At 35.8% G+C, this 22,168-nt stretch overlaps 1 protein-coding gene across 1 annotated transcript in view; it reads left to right on the top strand.

The window, feature by feature from the left end:
* The window catches only part of LOC111057041 (dystrophin, isoforms A/C/F/G/H), a 608,133-nt gene that overhangs the window by 513,390 nt on the left and 72,575 nt on the right, over positions 1 to 22,168 (top strand). The window contains exon 52 of the mRNA XM_039431878.1: positions 5,588 to 5,760. Within this exon, the coding sequence (XP_039287812.1) occupies positions 5,588 to 5,760 (173 nt within the window). The remainder of the gene's footprint in view (positions 1 to 5,587; positions 5,761 to 22,168) is intronic.

Raw genomic sequence — 22,168 nt, 5'->3', positions numbered from 1 at the left:
CTTGATGATTGTCATACTATTCCGCCAGAAAAATCCTATTGATAATTACATTAATAAGTACACAGTATATCATATAAGGATCCAGAGAACTTCAAGAACTGGCGTTGTAAGTTCAAAGGAATTTCAGAAGGGTAAGTTGGTGAATACCTGTATTCATGACAAGCATTTTAAAAATCGACTAGAAAAAACCATAGTTGATCTTCTTTATTCTCGATTGGATACATGGTTACTGATAGTCAGTCGCCAACTATCTTTTTGATTTCCTTATTGGTATTCTTCCAGAACTTCACGGAAGCAGCGGTAAGAATTGTTAATCACCAGTCATTGAACCTTGTGGTGATTAATTATATTTGGGAAATTCATGCATCTACCACTGAGCTAGAGCTGCGATCTGAACCCAGCATATTTGCGAGCCGGACGGCCTTAGCTTTTTGCGAATTTATTTGCAAAATAGGGATTTTAGCAACCGCTCTTATAAATATCAAGAATACCGCATCACCTGTAAAGGATTTGCAATTTACCACTTTACACAATGTCACCCAACAAGTGGGGCAAAAATCTGCATCTTTACACAATGGCTTCACAACGTGGGACTCTATCACAAGAGATAACCTCCCAGGAAGCACGTCTTCACATGATTCATAGTATGAATAATCTTTGAAGATGATAATCTTGAATGAATGATTGGTTTATTGTAAAATGAAGAAAAGTATAAATAAAGATATAAATCTGAGATTAGCCCTAAAGAAAAAAGACATTGAAGAAAAGTAATATGAATTCGATTCAGGTTTTCCAAATCAAAGGTTTTGAAAATACCACTTGTAAGTTCTCGAGCTGACAGTTTTTTCACTGATGCAATGTGAAACAATTCTCATTCCACCCATTCATTCAATACTGGATTGATTTCAATAATCAGCTTTCTATTGTATTGATAGTATAGGGTTTTTAAGGATTTCAACCTAAGGAAAATGAAATAGGTGCAAAGAGTTTTTGCCCATTATGTTTTTTCAAATTAAGTCTCTTAATAAATATGTCAGTAATAGTGCACTAAAATATCCACTTCTGCAGGTTTGTCAGATTCACCTCATTTGCCAGATTCAGGAAGGCTTTCATGAGCCTACTTGTTAAAAATGAATTGAAACCCTAGTTAAACGGTCGAACGTAAAACCGCCTCCATGATGAGCATTATACTTATACGTGCTCCTTCCCTCCACGTGTTTCACATCCTGGTGCTTTTTCAGTCGTGAAAATTCTTTTCCTCTGTTTGCAAGTCGTTTAAGAGCGGAGAATAATAAGCTGTCTGTTGCAAAGCGTCATAAACTGGATCGCTATGCGGGGTTTTTATTGTATTTTCTTTCTTTGTTGTCAAAAAGGTTTCGCGTTCAAACGAAAATTTGTCACGTTGTCAAATTTTATTGTTCTGTAACTAGGCTGTAACAAGATGAATATGATTATCTTGTAGAATGGAGAATATTTTAGTCAATAAATGTTTTTGATTATCCTTTTTCAATGATGTTTATCCCCTATCATACTTAATCCTGATAACAATGATGTTAATCCTGAATGCCAATTAGTGGATTTCTGCGATCCTACGAATGAAAGCAGGTTAGGTTTGCTGCCGTAAAAAGAGAAGAGAAAAGAAGTGTCTTGAAGAGAAAACAACGAGTTTCGTGTTTCAGGCAATCAACATGAACGTTCTACACTTCAGAACCAGCTGAATAATGCTTGTAGTATCTGCGTATTTATTTTTTGAATTTCCTTATTCAGTTGTCAAAACTATTATTATTATTATTATTATTATTATTATTATTATTATTATTATAGCCTAATTGAATTATACTGAGGAATTACTACCATATTCATGATTTTAGGTTGGGAAATTCTTTCGGGACAATTTCTCCTGCTCATCGCTGGATCTGACTCGATTCTAGAATTCGTATTAATGATCAGTTGAAGATGAATGTTCTCTGTTAAATTCTAGAATCTTATCTTGTTATCGTTTCTCTCCTTTTTCTATATATTATGCTCTCCTCGTGCATTTTTGAAACTTATTTCTTCGTTGCTCTCCTCTCTTGCTGCTTCCCTCAATTTCATACTTTTCATCTTCCTTTCCATATTAATCCTATCACTTCTTCTACTTCTTCTCTCCTCATTCATCTTCTAGTTTTCTTCTTCCTCTTTCCATTTACTTCTCTACTCAGATTACTTCGTAGGCTGTAGTCCTCTTTCACCAATTATTCAATTCCTAATCCAGTTTTTTCTCGCTTCTATCTTCTTTAACCGATCAAATTTGGGTGCTCGCCAGGAGCGTGCCATACAAATTTCACCGCCAGTGAACCATTCAAATTAGCAATCGGGAACCAACTAACTCCCTCCTCATTCTCACGCGTCGATGTCTCCTAACCCTTGTTCCCCTTCCACCAACCCAACTTCGTTTGGATCTCCCCCTCCCCCACCATATCTTTGCCAACATCGTGTCTTTTAATTCTATTGCAAAGCAATCAAAGTACTCAACACCTTAATGACTGTCACCTCAAACCAGTAACACGAGTCATCTCAACCACCTCTCAGCCGCCAAACTAATTCTCGGCTTCCTTCATGTTGCAGCACCCTGCAATTTCAAACCTTATTCTAATAAACTAGTGCGCGAGAAGTATTTCCCGCCCGTTAATTGACGGTAATGGTAACGGTGATGAGATAAGAAAATGTGATGAGATAAGAAAACACTATTAGTGCCTCCAGCAGCTGGTGTTGACTATCTTCAGCGTTAAGATTGGAGTTAGAAAATTTACGAAAAATTGAGATTTAACTGGTCGTTGACTGGAGTACGTGATAGGGATCATTACATGAATGTTATACACTAGTATGAAAATCTATTTATAAATGATTTCTAGAAAAACTGGATTAGAACTGAAAAATGATTCTCATTATTATTTTTTTATTCATTAAATCTAACCTCAAATGAAATGATGCAACCATAATTTTGAACATCAAAGCAAATTGAACTCTAGACGTATTTGAATGCCTCCTCATATAAGAATATATTTCTATTCATAGCTTGATCATATTGAATGTACTCTCATTTTACAGTAGATATTTATAATCTTTGTTCTGAGGTTAATGGGAAATAATGCTTTAGGTCCTTTCTCAAGAAAGGACTCCAATATCACAATTAAATTATCAATTATATTTTACAGTAGATATTGATAATCTTTATTCTGAGGTTAATGGGAAAAGAATGCTTTAGGTCCTTTCTCAAGAAAGGACTCTAATATCACAAGTAAATTATCAATTATATTTCTTATGTGAGTGTGAAAAGAAGGCAGACTATCAATACTTTGTCCTAGCAACTACCAATTCATGATAATGACTTGTCAAGAGTGTTCTAGAGAATTGTGTTGAGAGAAAACTCCAAAGTAATAAATTATTTACCTTTTTACATTGGTATCCCAAACGCATTATATTATATACACTGCACCACACGTGGACTCGAAGCTGCATATCAATCTGGTTGAAATTGGCCGATCAATATGAACCGTATAATAGGGTGGTTGAGTCCAGTTGGCAGCAATAACTCGAGCCGATTGATCCCCTAAGCGTCACTGATAAGGTGGTCGCTGTTATCAGTGATCGCCAGTGACAGTTTACGGCTGGCCTAATGGTTGCGCTGCATTAGCCCGCCAACAACTCAGCTATCTCCACCAATCGCAATTGCCGATTCGAATCGACATTTTCGTAGGCTGATCGGCGATTCGAACTTCAAGCATTCCCTTGAATATTCTACTTGGTACTTTTACATTTCCTGCTTATGTGGGGAAAAAATTGTTATCGTAGAAATTCAATGTTGAAGGAAATGATTAGAGGGTATCTTTTCAACTGAAGCTCTATACTGTAACAACAAGTTAGTTTCTACGTAGCTTATGACCTGATGTGGGAAATTGTTATCGTAGAAATTAATTATTGTTGAAAGAAATGATTAGAGAGTATCTTAACAACTGAAGCCTCATGCTATATCAAAACAAGTGATTTTTTACGTAGCTTATAACCAATTCTAGAATATATCTCATAGGTCTGCCAATTAAAATTTATATTGAGATATTATAAAATAATTTCAATTCTTCACTCATTGAAAACGTAATTTTTTGGTAGAATCGAGATGAAAACCTTATCTTCAGTATGAACTTATTCGAAAAGCTGTCTACTTCTCCAAAATAGCTAGTGATTCTATGAAATGACTGGAGTTTCAATTAAAATTATGCTCTAAGATAACTCAAGTTTTGGAAAATTAGGTACTTTGGAAATGACATGAGTGTTCCCCTATGGTAAAGGTATGGAAAGGAGGTACTATGGAGAATACTCTTTAAATGGTATTTGTGTTCAAAACCGTCTTCTAAAATGATACCTATGATGTTCGAAATTATATTACACCTCGATATATTGTGTATGTTCAAGCGAAGTGTGAGTTGAAGTCGATGATTCGGAAAAATCATTGATCTACTTCTATTCAAGTGAATAAAATGAACTGATTTACAAAGTGGGTGTTACGCCAACTATGTAGTCCACCGAACATCATCAGTGCCATCTCGAAAATGTAGTGAAACCACCAATTTGACTTCGGATTCTCGACTTTACTTACCAAATGAGCTGACCAATGACGACAGAATGAGGTAGCCACCTCCAAAATCGCCGCCCCCCTGCCCGCAGGCACCTGGCCGGGGCGCCGCCCCCGAAGGGGCGTCCTGCAACGACTCCTTGCGCCACCCTCGAGAGCCACCTCTCTGGAGGATGCACGCTATCTGCACATCACTTTCGTGCTCAGAGCTGAACTGCAACATTTCGAGAAGGTATACTAATCAGTAGCAAAGTTTCACAAACTTGTCTCTTCGATTTTACAGCCAATTTCAAATTTCATTCTTGATTCCAAAAATGGATACACCTGATTTTATTTCTTAGCAGTGATTTAGTATCAATAGATCAGGTTCATATATATGTACCCTTTTGGTTTGAACGGAGATAGATCAGCTGTTGGATCAAACCAGGGATGGAATACGTTATATTAAATGTGACCATGTCCACTTGTAATTATTGTAGTTTAGCACTAAGGCCCACCGCAAAGTAGATCCACGAAAAGCTACCCACGCCGTGGGATGTTTTATAAACCATTACTAGGCTTCTCCAGACATCTGTTTAGTACATGCAATGAATAATTCACTTGTCAGCTGATTGTTTATGAATAATATTCTATAGCAATTGTTTACAAAACATCACACGGCGTGGGTTGCTTTTCGTGGATTAGCGTGGGTCTACTTTGCGGCGTACCTTAATCTGAGAGACTTTTATTATTTTGAATAACACGTCTGAAAAACTCCTGCAATGTTAATTTATTGAGAATCTCAATCTTTTATCAAAAATACGCTTATAATTCAAATTTTAAAGATGTTAGAGATTAAATTTCCTTCCAAAGTTTATCAGAAAAATCTACATGCAGGTCCTCTATAAGCTGTGCATTTGAATCGAAAATTCAATTAGAAATCTGATTCAAATTTTGATGAATCTAATGAAATGTTTGCATTATTTTGTGTTGCAGGACTTGCAGTCGGAGATCGAAGGTCACAAGGACGTGTACGCGTCGTTGAACGGCTCGGGTCGCAAGCTGCTCAGTAGCCTCGCCTCGCAGGATGACGCTGTCATGCTGCAAAGGCGACTCGACGAGATGAACCAGCGATGGCATCATCTCAAGGCCAAGAGTATGGCTATCAGGTCAGTCATCACGATAACATCACCTTTCTAATCAATAATTGATATAAATTACGGTAAAAATATTTTGAAAAAAAAATCAATTTTACAATGGCGACATGTTCACATGCCTTACATGGTGACTTCACATTGGCAACATGTTTCCTGCTGGTTTCGCAAATTATCAAGTTAAACAGAATCTTATGTGAAAAAGAAGAGTGGATACCAACTGCACGCAATAATTTTTTTACCATTACTAAGAATCAAGAATCAAGGATGTTTTATTGTCACAAACAAAATAATTGCATTGACAAAAGTCACTTCATAAGGATACAGAAACATTGATACTTTACTTGGAGTATTAACATTGATACTTTGTATATAAGTACACGTTATATATTGTAATATTATAAAAATAGAAATAGGCTACTTGAATATTTCAACAATGGATAACAGTTACAGACCAGCATTTCCTCGATTGAATGAAATGCTTTATTCTTCAACCATTCTTTTATTGCTCTCTTAAAAAGTATCAAGATCATAATTCCGTAGTTTCAGTGATAACCTGTTGAAAATTTTCACTCCTATATAGCAATACATTTTTTGTGTTTTGTAAGCCTAGCACGCCCCAGATCAATCTAACTACCTTTCCGTGTGTTATGCTCATGAATGCTTCCCCTCAAATTGAAAAGATTAAGCTTTGCTTTACAAATATTGAACAATTCATAATGTAAATACATGGAAGTGGCAATATACCATTGTCTAAGAAAAAAGGCTTACAGGACTCCCTCATGCCCAGGTTAAATATAGCACGCATAGCTCTTTTTTGACACAGAAAAACCTCTTTTGCGCCACTAGAATTTCCCCACAGCAATGTGGGTGAGAGTGAGAAGGTGAGAGTGGAACAGTGCAAAATATGCGTTTAGGGTGAGACTAATGCTAGTACAAGATTTCAACTTCCTTAACAGAAATACAACTCTAGATAATTGAGTACAAAGTGCATTAGTATGACTTTTCCAAGTAAGTTTTGAATCAAGGTTTATTCCCAGAAGTTTAACAGACTTTTGTTGACACTTCATACTAGAGCTAAACGTTATAGTTTCAGTTTTGCTCTCATTGACAACCAGTCCGTTTGCAGAGAACCAGACGTCAGCTCTTTCTCTCATATAGTTCATTATTATGGAATTAATATGAGGAGATATATTGGAGCTAAGCAGAGTGGTATCATCTGCATATAGCACTGATTTAATTGGAACATACGTTGGAAGATCATTTATGAATACTATAAACATGAAGGGGCCAAGAACAGACCCTTGGGGGACCCCTTGTAAAACTTGTTTAGAACTGGATTGCTGTTTACCAATTTTAACAAGCTGAAATCTATCAGATTTCAGTGTGACTAAGTGTGATTTTCATTTATAATTCAACCGACCTTATTCTTTTGACCCTATACTTCAGTATAATGAAATGAATCGAAAGGATCACTTATTAATTTGTCTTGCAGATATTTTTTTCATTGGAAGGCCTTTTTTGGATAGTTTATGATGATGATTTGGTAGTAATGGTTCTTCTACTGGACTCACCTTGTCATTCAATGATGAAGCCTATCCCAATGTTTGTGGAACAATCCATAACAAGTTATAGACTAGAAATTTCAAATTAATTGAAGAAGAAAGAAATTTTTATTCATCATCTTTGAAAATGCAAAAAAATAGAGAAAACTAGTGTTATACCAAAAATTTAATGGAAATTCAATTTGGTGACTCTTGCTACTCCAACCTGAATCTATGATGAACAATTGGAAACAAAGCTAAATAATGAGGAAAATGTTGAATCTCTATTGTCAATGGAGATATGTAATCAATTTGTCATACCAATTAATATTGAAGAATGACTAAATCACCCAGGTAGGAGCTTTATCTACCGGCAAATCCAGAAATAAATTATATCTCACTCTTTTTAAGTTATATCTCACTCTTCAAATTATAACTCACTATTTTCTTATTAGGGGAGAATAGGCGAAGCTCAAAAGTACCGGCTGGAATTATCCAAACTTTGATATATTTTGCATTTTTCGTCGGTCTTATCCATCTATTGCACGTTTTATCCATCTCTCATACAGATAACCCAAATACATGGAAGTTTCTCGAGAATAACTAAATATGCTTCTTATTTCATAGAATTCAAGAGTTTTACCTTGATCTGAGAAATGGAATGAGAATTCTAGCCGTCTCTTCATAATCCTTAAACATTGCCATAATTCATCTAATCTATACCATCCCATTATTATTGTTTATAAATTATTACATCATCATAGATATTACTACTACTACTACTACTACTCCTATCATAGAAAAGGTTCAATATGTATAAAATTCTTGTGATTAGGCTCTATCCTAAAAAATAAGAGTGTACACCACCATTTGTCGGAAATTAAAATCGTTGCATTTTGTATGCGAGCGTGATTTTGGCCGATGAGCAAGACAGCGGGTGTAATACGTGCAAGGCGGATTACTCGATGGCCGTGAATGCACAGTAGCCGACGCTGATGCGTTTTAACTTTATTAAAATACTCGTTTCAAAGCGACTCTCAAGCAATAAACTCACTCTTCCCTACCATCAAAGACTGGCGCAACGTATTTTAATAATGTTCTTCCCTCTCACTCTGGTACAGTTTGGTTACATCGCAGTCATTCTCACCAACAATCAATCATTGGTTTGCATCCCACTCACTCGACACGCTCCAAAGGTGGAGAGGATGGTTACCGTTAGTACACTACTATGTGATATTCAATATGTGATTTGTTAGGTGCATGTTTTAGTTCAAATACAACAGACAATAATGGTGAGTTTGTCTACTACGTTCATGCGTATCCGTCATCACAGATGTTATAATTTCTCCCAGTGAAAGGACCAATAACAACTCAATATTAGGCATTCACCAGCTTCAAAATCAAACTGGAGTTCGTTGATTTGTTGGTTTGGATCCACCTGGAAATGTAGGTCTTCATGATCACTGATCTGTTTACTTGCGCAGAAACCTCGGGCTTAGGTGACAGCAGCAGTCAACAAATGATACAACTCAAGACGCCTGAATTCCCATTTTGAAGATTACAAACTCATAGAAATTGGATTTACCTGGATCTGTACTTTGAAGTACAGTACACTTTCGATTATCAGTATTTTAAATTAAGAACAATAAGTACAAGGCTATCACTTATGTTGACATCATCATCAGCAAAACATTAATGCGATTTTCGTTCACTCATTTGAAAATGGCTTTAAAATGTTGAAACATGTGTTGAATCAGAGTTTTTAAGAAGGGTACTCAGTTTTTCAATTTACAGATGAATAAGAGTAGTCCTCACCAAAAAGTTAATATTATTGAGAGAGTAGAGTTGACAATCTTGAGTAATCAGAAGACAGAAACAAAACACAATTGTAATCTACGAAAAGAAAGAAACTTTATTTCGCCAAAATATAAAATCACTAGAAAATATTTCCAATTAATAATACAATAATAATTGAAATATTCATACATAATCATAGAAATGAAAAATACATTGTATGAATCTACTATTTAGCTCTATTAATACAACTATTCATCGTTAGTGGTACTGTTTACCCACGATATTACTATTCACCCATATCGTGATACAGCACAATTTTATAGAATGAGGATGGAATTTTTTCTCTCACGTTTCTTTTCAGTAACTAAATTTTTTTTCGTTATGATCATCTCTTGGTAGCTTGGAACTACAAACTTCAAAACATATCAAGGCTTACAGCAACAGATGGTCGTATGCAGAAAGACTGAAGAAAAATCCCTCTGCTGTTGTTCAAATTTCCGTCTCTCTGCATATCTCCACTCAGGTCTGAATGCAGATATATGATTTTTGCTCCGTTTTTCGTTCCTGTGTACGTTCCTTTTCATTAATACTGAAATATCTTATCATCTTTGCAGATAGATTTTCTGAAAACAAGAGACAATCGATCTCTACTTCCCCGAAATGTCAGCCGAGAGAAGTTGCACATTTGTGGTGACGGTTTCGCACCCTAAATGAGAAAATAATGTACAAGGTAGACAAGTTTGTCGAGATGAGCTTAGTAAATAAGTCGAAATGCGTTTGGCAGAAAACAGTGGTGGTTTTCTACGGTGGGAACAACTCTTACTCGAAAATGTTTCAAAACTTCTGAGGCCAACTACGGTTTGCAGTGGATAGCCATTGGGTTCTGTCAGTGCTCTGTTCAGGAATTTTGTAGGCGTTGAAGCAGGACCACTGAAGCAGGAATATCACAAAATTCAACCAAAAACAATTTTTTTTATTTTGTAAAGAATATTTTAAAGCAAGCAGCTATTTTTCATCATGAATACAGCAAATGGGAGTTGAATAAAAGTGAACTCGATCAATATTACTATGGGACCATTCAAGGGAACAACAGCATCCATGTTTAATTTAAGATTCATCATTATTATTAATTAATTCAGTTAGCTCTTTGAAGTTTTTAGCGTCACACTGGTTATAGTATTATTTTTGAATCTCTATTGGATTTTATTAATGCCGTAAATATGCCAGTTCTCAGTTGTGGATGTCAAGCTACTTTGAACGTTTTTCTTTCTAATCAAAGTTTGATATTACATTTTAGTTCAGTTTCCCAATAATTATCCAAACTGCAGCAATTATTTTTTAGTTCTCTGCTGTGGATGACAGCTTCGATAGATCTCTATTTGTTCAGGCTATTTCGTCTAGTCCTCAGTGTTACTTGATATTTTTACTTCTGAGTGTTACTCCAATTTCTGATGTAACAAAGCTTGTATTTAGTCTAAAATGTCAGTTTCCCTATCCCTTGGCATTCCTCGTTAGGCGTGAATTTCGTGGGACAAATCAAGCGGGAAAGTTTTAGCAGTCGACTGTCAAAAACAGCGGCTGTAAACTTGAGCCGCGAACAGAAAAATAACAACAGAAGTGGGATATAAAAAAGAGCGACATGAAATTTTTATCAAGCCCGATCCACAAAACAAGCTGTGACATGCATATAAATAAGTGATATCTTTGAACTTTAGCACCCTTTTAAAGCAGAGCGTACCCGGCTAAGTGTAGCTACCGTTTCTAGTATGCAAACAGATTCTGTTTTGTAATCATTTTCAAAGTTTATGCATCCCTGTCTTAAGGAAGGTGACTGGCTTATCAAAACTTCTCCCATTATCAGAAGTTCTTTGTCACGTTAATAATGTAATCTCGCAACTATTATCCCTGATAATCCAGGCCATGGTGATACTTTCCAGTTTGGATGGAGAACGTGCAACTGTTGTTATAAACTCCACCGGAAGTCTAAAAGTCTTGTGCAAGATTTTAGTTTAGGAATTTCAGTTTGCATATTCGGAGTCTATTGATTTCACATGAAACACACTACACAATCAAAAGTTGATGTTGAAAATTATTTCTCAAGTTCTGAAATGCTTCTTATTCTTGTTTAATTTATTGCTTTATCAAAAGAAAAATAGTTTTCATTTATTAGATCAGTTTCTACAATACTGTTGATGAGAAAATAAGCACTGGTCCTAATATTTTTCAGTTTCAAAGTTCAGCCCAACAAATTGTTCATAGTAAGGCCATCTAAAACATTTCAATTCTCATCAATCGTCCCAACCATCATTTCATCGGCCCAAAGTGAAGCTATATATTTGTATAATATCCACATCAACAATCACTTCAGTTATTCACAAAAATGTTTTTTCAGAGAATAACCGAGATTCCTGGTTTTAAATTCAGAAAGGTTGTGTCAATAATGGTTGTGGGTGAATGTTGTAAACGAGTAGCGGCTGTAGTGAGCTGAGACACTGGAGTCCACTTTGTAAGCCGAGAGTATTCAACTGGCAAGCTCTAATGTAATATCCACCCCTACCCCTAACCCTCACTCTCCTCAACCCTCAGCGGAGGCTTCATCTCTGTGCGCTTTGTCTTTCTATTATTCGCATGGCGGGCTCATTAATTTCGCTCCTCCATCTTGTGTTCTTCTATGTGTACGGTGACGTTATTTTTCACTGGCAACACTAGCAGATACAACAGATGGAGGAGGAGATGAAGGAGGAGTAGGAGGAGAATGATGGTGAAGAGGTGGAGTAGGAGGAGGAGGAGGAGAAGGAGGAGGAGAAGGAGAAGAAGAAAAAGAAGAAGAAGGATGAGAAAGAGAAGGAGAAGGAGATGGAGTAGGAGAAGGAGAGGGTGAGGAAGAGAAAGAGGAAGAACAAGAAGAATTGGGGGAAGAAGCAGGATAATAAAAAGTGAGAGAATAGGAAGATGAAGAAGAATAAGGAGACTTAGGAGATGAATTACGAAAAACAGGAGAAAGTGTAGAAAGAGGAAGGTGAGTAGAACGATGATAAGAAGATGATGAAGTAGAATTGGGAGGAGGAGAAGAAGGATCATGATGAGGAGAAGATTGAGGGAGATGAGGAGGAGTGGAAGAACAAGACAGAGAATACGATGGTAAAGAAGAGGTAGATAATGGAGATGGAAGTGAAGTTCAATAAGAAAGTGATGAGAAGGAGAAGCTGTAGTATAGTACAAAAGTAACATGTAGTATAGGAGAAGGAAAAAAGTAGAAGGTGGTTGTGTTAGAGAAGGAGAAGAAGGAGGAAGAAGGTATATGAGATGAAGGAGTGATTAAGAGATGGTGTAGGAGGACGTAAAGTAGGTGAAAGTTAAGAGGAGGAGTGAGAGAAAAAAGAAAGTGATGATGTGAAGAAGAGGAGTAGGATAAGGAGGAGGAGGTGGAAGGGGTGTACCATAAGGGACGGATTGTGAGGAGCTGAAGCCACTTGGGCTAAAAGCTTGAGCTATCCGGCTTGGCAGCTGGAGTACCAGTGCCCGCCCCAGTAGCCCAGTTCCATGCTGAGTGACACATATCTTGACGCTCGTAGAAAGGGGAACTTAGTTCCAATGTTTCCGTATTCTTTTCTAATCTTCTTATATAGGAAACACAGAAGAAAATTTTATAATATATAAATTGGTATTAATGCCAAATCAATTCATCAATTTTAATATCGATTATCAACTCACAATAGATGGACCATCAGTCCATCAATCTTTATTCGAATTGCTACAAATTGAATTCAAGTCTTCTATCAACCAGATTATTTGACTCGAGAATTTCAAATTAAATAGCACTGATTGAATAAAATGAGTTGCATAGAATAGAGTTGCATAAAATGGTTTGATATACAATGCAGTGACATGTAGACTAATCATGCTCATGCACTACCTCCGTAAACATGCTCAAGTCGACTGGATACATTCATTCTAGTCGTTCTTTAATTGCTTGTAAAGCATCCATAGAAAGGAATTTAATATTTTTCGTTGAACATGTAGAGCTTCATTTATTTCAATGTTAATTTCTGTTTCCTATATTGGAAGCATCTATTTAGCATTTGATAGTGATTAGATTGGCTACACGTAATTACTCTAAAACCAATATATAATTTATGAACGTCGCTCACTCTTTCTCTCTCTATAATATCTATATACAGTCGGGGAGAAGATAGGATGTGGGACAGGAATTAATGTATTATATATTAATGTATAAATATTATATCCGAATATATATTATATATTCATGTCTTTAATGATTTATCTTTCCTATTTCAGTAGTTCAGTAAATATCTCTTTTCAGTCCATTCACTTTCCCTCTGTGTTCATTCACACCTACGATCCAGGCTGCTTTTAGACCAAAACTCGATCCATAAACACTCGCTGATCAGAAACCCAGCAGTGTCGATGTCAATTGCGAACACAAATCAAACACTTCTGGCCTGAAAAGTGAGCATCAGTTGTCGATATGTTGGTACAAGCGGCTTCTTTCTCTAGTTCCAAAATAGAGCTCGTGCATTGAGTGGCGGATGCTGTAGTGAGAACCTAATCCCATAGAGATCGATAGTAGCCAATGTGAAAGGACAGAGTCATGAGAGAGGAGAAATAAAGAGAGGAGGGAGGGAGAGAGAGAAATTGGAGGAGAGATAATTTTAGGAGATCAGAGAGAGGTGTGATTAGATTATTGGAGGGTAAGAATTTATTGCAGAGAGGGTTAGAAGTCTTAATTTAGAGAAAAAGGGACTACAAAAATATTGGGAGAATCGAAAGAGAAAAGGGATAGTTTTAGATTAAAGGGATAGAAAGGGATAGGGTTAGATTAGACTAAGGAAGAGAAGGACTAAATGCTAAATTCCTAGTAAGTTTATCAATATTTTGGACTCAAAATTTGACAAAAATCATGAAGTGTAAACATAACCTATTTTTGGACAATATCTATCTAAATTTGGGAAAAGAAGTTAACATAAGTTGTGGATTTGAGTGAAATTTCCAATATTTGTGGCGATTGTGAAGGAAGATTTTTGTTTGGATTTGTATTTGGAAATTGATCAACCTCATATTAAATTCAAAATTGTAGTAGATACATTCTTGTGGACTCAAAATTGTATGCGAATTAAGTTATCATTCAAGTTACGTAAGTAACATAGCCTTTAGACTGTGTATTCCAAATTAAGGTTTGAAGCAGTTGTGGGCAAATGCCTGTTGTTTTTACCTGAATTGTATTTGCATATGAATAAATAAATAGAAAAACAGTTATGGGCTTCAAGCCTCTTTTACCTTTTCCAATTATTCATAGTTGAGAATGATATTGAATGTATGAATGTATAAATAAAATAAATAAATAAATTATATTGTGAGACAGAGACGATGAGGAACAGAGAGTGAGAAAAAAGGCAGTGAGAGAGGAGTAGAATAGAATTGATTCCTTTATTTTGACCTTGGAGAGCGGAGCTATAGCTGGTAAGTCGCAGCCAGCTCTCTCTCTTACACTCACCTCCGATAAAGATGAAGAGGAAGATAGAGAAGATGATTGATTGATTGAGTACTTTATTTATGTAGATTACAATATATACTGGCTTATACACTTATATACAATAGCTTACAATACAGCAAAATTATAGATGAATTTACATAATATAGACTAAGAAAATAATTATTGAAAGTATATGATATGAAAAAGTAATTTGTAATATAATAACTATGGATAATTATATTGTTATGCATCTACATAAATTGGCGGAGCTTTGGACATATCAATGTCCATTCTTCGGAAAGAATATTAAAAATATCCTCCCCACTAACTCTCTACCAAAACGTTAAATTAATTAATTAAGCTAAGGATTTATTTATTAATGGAAATTTTGTAAAAGTTTTAATTAATATAAATATTTAAGAGAAAAAGAACAGAAAATTGATAGAGTAAAATAATTATATAGGTAGATAAGATCAAATTATTGATTAATAAAATGAAGTAGGCTGAAAGTAGTAAGGGTAATCAACTTTCAGTAATATACAGCAGTATGCAGTGGATAATTAAAAAACATGAGTTTATATAATATATATATATACACAATTCATTCTATAACAGGTTTAAAGGTTTGTATTTGTTGGATGGGTGGGGGATGGTTGTCATGTGATCGTTCTAGGGCCGGACAGTTTCAGTCATTTGTTCCAAAAGATGTTTTTTTAAAGTCAGGATGAAGCTCGCTCGGCTCTCGATGGACCTGATAGAAACAGGAAGTGCATTCCATGCACGACAGGCACTGACTAAGAAGGATTTTGTGAAAATAGTAGTTCGATGATTGGGTATCCTTAAAGTACTTTCTCCGGTTCTAGTATGTGAAGCATCTATCCTCCTACCTTCAGAGACAAATTTGAAATCATCTTTAAAATAGTTCGGATTACCGTATTTCAAGATATCTCTAACAAGCTTGACTATTCGAAAAAGCCTTTGATCGGGAAGCTTTAATGTTGAACTAGCAATGTGGGCTGGGGTGATATGATCATGGCGTTGGAGAGAGTAGACGAAACGTAGACAATAATTTTGGCAACGCTGTAGTTTATCATTCAGAGTGACTTGCATATCGTTAAGAACAGAATTACAATACATTAAATGTGGGAAGATGAGAGATTGAACCAATAATAATTTAATGTTTCTAGGGAGAATATCGTGCATTTTCTTCAATGCATGCATGGCTGAGAATACCTTTTTACAAGTTTTGTTCACTTGTTCTGACCAGTCAAGAGTATTTTTCATAATAATGCCTAAATTTTTAACTGAGCTACAGTAAGGAATGTCATTACCGTCTACACTAATTTTGTGAATCGATTCAAGGTCAATATTGTTTATAAGACGAGAATATCCAATTATAATGGGTTGTGTTTTGATGGGATTAAGCTTAAGGCCATTTTTCTTTGTCCATTCCACTATCGAATTGATATCCTGATTCATTATTCCAACTGTTTCATTAATTTTTGTTATGGGACAGCTTAAATATATTTGAAGGTCGTCTGCATAAGTATGGAAACTGGAGAATTTGATAATGGAAGAAAGGTCATTAGCATACAAAGTGAAGAGGAGAGGGCCTAAAATTGAACCTTGTGGTACTCCATGCATAACGTTTTTCCAAGTAGACTTATTGTCACCGACAGATACACATTGTTTCCTACCTAATAGATAGGATTTAAACCAAACTAACGAGTTGTGACTGAAACCAAGAATAGCCAACTTATTCAGAAGGACTGTATGATCAACAGTATCGAATGCTTTAGAAAAATCAAATAGGGTGAGGATGGTGCATTTTCTTTGGTCCATAGCTAACCTTATATCATCAGTGACACGAAGCAGAGCTGTCTCAGTTGAATGGAATTTTCTAAAGCCTGATTGAAAGTTATGAAGCTTACTATTGTTGTCTAGAAATTTTACAACTTGAGCATGAATGAGTCTTTCTAGCACTTTGGACAATGCAGGTAAAATACTGATTGGTCTAAAATCCTCAACTTTATTGGGTGATGGAACTTTATTTAGAGGGCGAACCAGAGCAAACTTCCAGTTTTCAGGGAAAATGCCTTCTTCAAGTGACTTGTTGAAAATATATGTAATGGTTGGTAAAACAGCAAATAACATCTTCTTGATAAATTTAATAGGAATTTTGTCTACACCCGTAGCATTACTATGAATACGTTGAATTGCTCTGAAAGTGTCTTCTTCTGAGATTGGATGGAAATGAAATTGATCAGTAATTGTTAAATCTAAGTTTGTAACCTGCTCTTCAAGATCATCTATATGATTAGCAATGACAACTTCGTCGCGTTGGTTAGAGTGTGAAACGAAATGGTCATTTATATTGTTCAATGGTAAGTCAATTTGTGGATTCGATTTCTGTTTGCCAAGCCCGAATTCTTTTATTCCCTGCCAAAGTGATTTAGAGTCTTGTCTATTGTTTGTCATAAACGAATTCAAGTACCTAATCTTTGAGTTCCGTAATTCCTGTTTAACTCTATTTCTAAGGCTCCTATACTCTATCAAACTGTCCAAGTCAAATGTCTTTTTAAATTTTCTATGTGCTTTGTCTCTACGTCCCATCATCTTAAGTATGTCTTCAGTCATCCACGGTACTCGTCGTTTTCTATTAATCCTCCTTGTCACATAAGGTGCATGTTTGTCATACAGAGTCAAAGTCCAATTCTCGAAAGTCTTGACCATGTCATCAACTGAGGGTAACGCTTCAATTTGATGCCATGGAGTCTGAGCCACATCAGTCAGGAAGGCGGCTTCATCAAAGTTTTTGAAGTCTCTATAAGTGATAATTTTCTGTTCTGGCTTAGGTATCTTATGGGAAAGTACACAGTAGATCAAATCATGTCCAGAAATAGCTGGGACTGAGATTTGGCCTGCTTGAACAACCACGTTAGGATCACTAACAATGAGAAGGTCAATGAGTGTGTCAGATTCATTAGTATGATGAGTTGGATCGAGAGGTAAAATAGTCATGTTTAGGCATTGGAAAATAGTAGTCAGTTGAAAGTAGTCAAAGTTACGATTTGTCATGTTCAAGTCGGTGTTCATATCCCCCATAACTAGTATACGGCTATAACAAGGCATAAGAGAAAGCAAGGCACTTTCGAAATCTGTAAAATGACCTATTTTTGGTGGGCGATAACAGATACCAACGAGTAATTTATCAGTACTAGATAAGGATAATTCAAGTAGCATAAACTCTGGTCTGGAACAATACTCTTGTTTAGATGTGATTAAAACTTTTGTTTTGATACCATCTTTCACATAAATTGCTACACCCCCACAAGCTTATTTAATCTATCATTCCGGAAAAGATTATATCCAGGTAATGCAACAAAATGTGATGAAATACTAGGCTTCAAAAATGATTCGGAAATTCCAATTATATTGAAGTCCTGAAAACGGAAGATTGCTCTGAGTTCATCAATGTGGCAGCTGAGGGATTGGACGTTAAGGTGAGCAGCCTTGAAAAGTTTTTTGGAAGAGTGGAGCTTATTTGCTAGAAACATACCTGCGTCATTATTACTATTATTGAAATAATCATACCTACTTGAGGGCGAGCGAGCTGACGTGTCAGTGAGAGGCATCATGGAAGCAGCAGATCAATCGTGAACCGACCTCAGAACGACACATGACGGGGAAAATGGGGATGAAACTGATAAAACTTAACCTAAATGAAAAAGTCTCTTGATTCGAGTGCATCCTGTATGCCTTGACAGTTCGGCTCCCTTCACTATTTTAAAAACACTAGTTCAAAAAATTCACTAAACACATCAATAAGATGTAGATGTTGTGATCTGTGGAGTTACGGTGATGAATAAGATGAAGATTGAGGAAGAACTTGTAGTGGGAGATATAGTCCAAGTTGAGATAGAGCGAGTAGGTATCCAGTAGTGGAAGAATCGAGTCCGAGTGGAGGTAGAGCGAGAAGGTATCCAGTAGTGGAAGATCGAGTCAAAGTGAAGATTGTGCGAGTAGGAATCCAGTAGTGGAAAGATCGAGTCCAAGTGGCGACAGAGAGAGATGAAATCCAGTGGTGGAAAATCGAGTCCAATTAGAGATAGAGAGAGATGGAATCCGGTAGTGGAAGATCGTGTTCAAGGTGGAGATAGAGCGAAATGGGATCCATTAAAAACTGCAAAAGAGAAGAAAAAGCCAGCAGAAAAACGAAAATTCTTTGAAGAAAGTTATCAATTGAGAAAAGATACATAATACAACTGATAATGAATAATATTTGCATGAAATGGAAGAGGAATAGTATGATTTAATGTGAGAAAGAACCGAATATAAATATGGATATTAGTGGAAAGTAATCAGATAGAAAGAGAATAGGTAGAAAGAGAAATAGAGATAGAAAGAGAAATAAACATTTGAACATGCTGGATAGCTAGTGGGAAAATCACAGGGAAAATAATGATAATAATAGGGAAGAAGAGAAGAGAAAGAAGGAATGTGCACAATTGAGAAGAACTTATGAAACTGAACTATAGAATAAGAAACAGAACATCGTATTGTGATCTTGAATTAATCAAGGGAAGAAGAAGAAGAAAAGAAAAAGAAAGAGAAGGAGGAGGAGAAGAGGAAGAAGACGAAGAAGAATAGAAAAGAATAATAATCATCATTGCAAAAGTTACAAGTCACAAAAATCACAAAAATCACATTGCAAAATTACAACAATATTCTAGTAATCATAATAACTATAAGATTAAGAAGAGAAATGAGAAAGAAAAATAAGAAGTAGAGGAGACGCTTGAGAAAGAGCTAGATTATTTTAGATGAGTTTTAAATAGGATTGAACGGTGAAATTTAAATAGTATTATATAGTATTAGAAGTGTAATCAACTATTGGGAGTTGCAATAACGATATAAGTAGTAAATTGAGTACTGTAATATTTTAGTGATGAATGTCTAAGATAACGTTAAATGAAACACAGCCCCTTTATAAGCATATGAACAGACTACCCACCTCTCTGTTCTATCAATAACTCTTCACACGTTAGCTTCTATTGTTCGAGCTGTGGCAATAGTAGAATATATCATTATGTACACCCAATATAGAAGAGATTACTATCTATACCTATAGATATGAGACAAAAATAAGAAAGATAGCGTGTGAATTGCTTTGCGTCAAAATAGGTTCCATAAGTCGATTGAATGAATATGCTGACCTTAATTTGATTCAATGGATAACATTTTCGAATATAGTTATTATAATTATATGGACAATGGGATGACCTAAACAGCGACTAAACTTCCCCTATTACTTTAACTTCATATTAAGCATCATTAGAGAACTGGATACATTACAGTGCCTGCAATGTTCATGAACTATCGTTATTGTTTTCTAGTTTCCATGGATAACATTTAAAGAGAAATGGTTATAGAGAGAACAATGAAAAAAGAGATAGTGTGATGTTGAGAGGGACAGAAACAAAAACAGAGAAAGTGTAGCGAGAGAGTGAAGAGCTCTCGTGAGTAGTGTCAGCCGATAAAATCAACGCTTGTAAATCGACAACTGTGATTCACCTGCCCCCTGGTAGGCTTTATTCGGTCTTTTGCCTGTGACAACATATCGTTGTTGGTCTGACAAACATCCCTCTGTTTGCAGATGGCAAGATTATGGCTGGACGCGATTTATGCTAATGTTTTGCTACATGGATGGGCAAACCGGTAGTAGAACAGATTTTGCGGGTTTGATACTCTCGACGTATTCTTCCTCGATCAAATGTCACTATTTCGGAGATATTTTAGAGATAAAGGAAGCCATACATGTTGGCATTTTATGATTATAGAATAAGAATCGACAAGCCCTATTATTGTTACAGATTTTTACTCTACAAAACTAATTCTTGTGTGTTCTAAAATTATAGGGCTGATGAGTTGACAACACTTAAAGTTATAATTGTTTTGGCTCTCGTCACTCTGTCTCCCACTATTTTTGTTTCCATCTCTGTTCCTCCTTCATATCACTCATGAGCATGTGTGGAGTCCATAACGTTATCATCTATTTCACTTGCATGACGGCAAAAGAAACAGTTGCAGCTGGAAAAAACAATAACTATTACGAATAGTTTAATAAACCACTTTTCAGATTAAATACTGAACAACTAGGTTCTTCATTGCCGTAGATTAGGAAACTTTTTGTGTAGTTGAGAAGTTGATATTGTGGTAATTATTCATATTGAATGAAAAAGACTAAGAAATTGTCAAAAAACCACTGATTTATTGATAATTAGAAAGACCGGTTTCGGCTATTACACCATTGTCAATCTCTGATAAACTTTATCTGATATAGAGTATAACTCTGTTATAGACCGGTCGATTTAATTATCAATAAATCAGTGGTTTTTTGACAATTTCTTAGTCTTTTTCATTCAAGATTAGGAAACTATCAACACGAGTATGTAGGATTTTGAACAATACTTCTATTATTACATTCATATTTTCCTTTTTCATACTCATATTCTATCCATGCTCTAATAAAATTAATTCATCATTATTTACAAAGTCCGACTTTCAGACTTTCGTGTGAAAACTATGTTAACATGGCGTTTTGTAATAGTTACAGTTGAAACTGTGATTGTAATAGTTGAAACTCCGTAACTGCAATATATTATAGGACTCTCACTATCTTAGAAGTCGTCTAGTAGTCGATATACAGTACATCGATATAATATTTCCTCTGTTAACTCTCCTTCAACAGGTATATCCAATTAGCTCAGAAGCTTCCTCATTTTGTGAAAGAAAGGAAAAAACGAGAACGAGGGATTATTTTTGTCAGTTTAGATTGTGGTCAGCTGTTTGATGTTTGCTGTGATTCTGAGACTTAAGAACGAGTCTTGCTTTCTACTCATCACAAAGATTAATCATCAACAGAACTGTGGCTTCTCTTGGCGGGACCTGATGAAAGAGAAAGACAACAGCGAAGTCTTCGTAGACACTGAGATCCAGGAGATTCCGACTAAAATGTGCTGATTCACACTCTCTCTTACTTTCTCTTGAGTATAGCTGTGTAGTTTCTCTCTCAACCTTTTTGCTTTATCTTCTCTCACCCTTCTATCTATTCTCAACCTGGATTTATACTCTCTCTCTCTCTCTCTCTTTCTCTTGTATGGTTTAAACTTCTCTCATAATCTTTCTTCATTATCCAAACACTCTCTCACACTCTCTTACCCTCTCTCAACCTGTATTCTCCGACTCTGTCCTTCTGTTTCCTCTCTTTGAAACGTTCTCAGCTAGCCGCAAATCACATGGTCTTTCCTCTCTCTTGTATTTCCAAAACCGAGACGTGAAGCTTTTGGTTTAATCCTGTGTGAGCTGCTTAAAGGTGATGCCACACTGGATTTCACCAGCCTACCACTGTATGTGAAGTTGGTATTTCTTGGAAAAGAATAAAGTTGAAAAAAGTTTTGATGAAAGATTAGTTGTGAATATGCAACTGGATTAATCCGGATTATTAGTTATTGATGAGTGCATTTCGTACTAGCAGAAAACCAAATTCTAAGAGTTCTTCTTGTTCTCCAGGATGCTAGGATACTAC

This window comes from Nilaparvata lugens, chromosome 7, assembly GCF_014356525.2.
Source record: "Nilaparvata lugens isolate BPH chromosome 7, ASM1435652v1, whole genome shotgun sequence".
In the NCBI taxonomy this organism is placed as follows: Eukaryota; Metazoa; Arthropoda; class Insecta; order Hemiptera; family Delphacidae; genus Nilaparvata; species Nilaparvata lugens.
The sequence above is the reverse complement of the archived record's forward strand: the minus strand, read 5'-3'. Positions and strand labels throughout refer to the sequence as shown.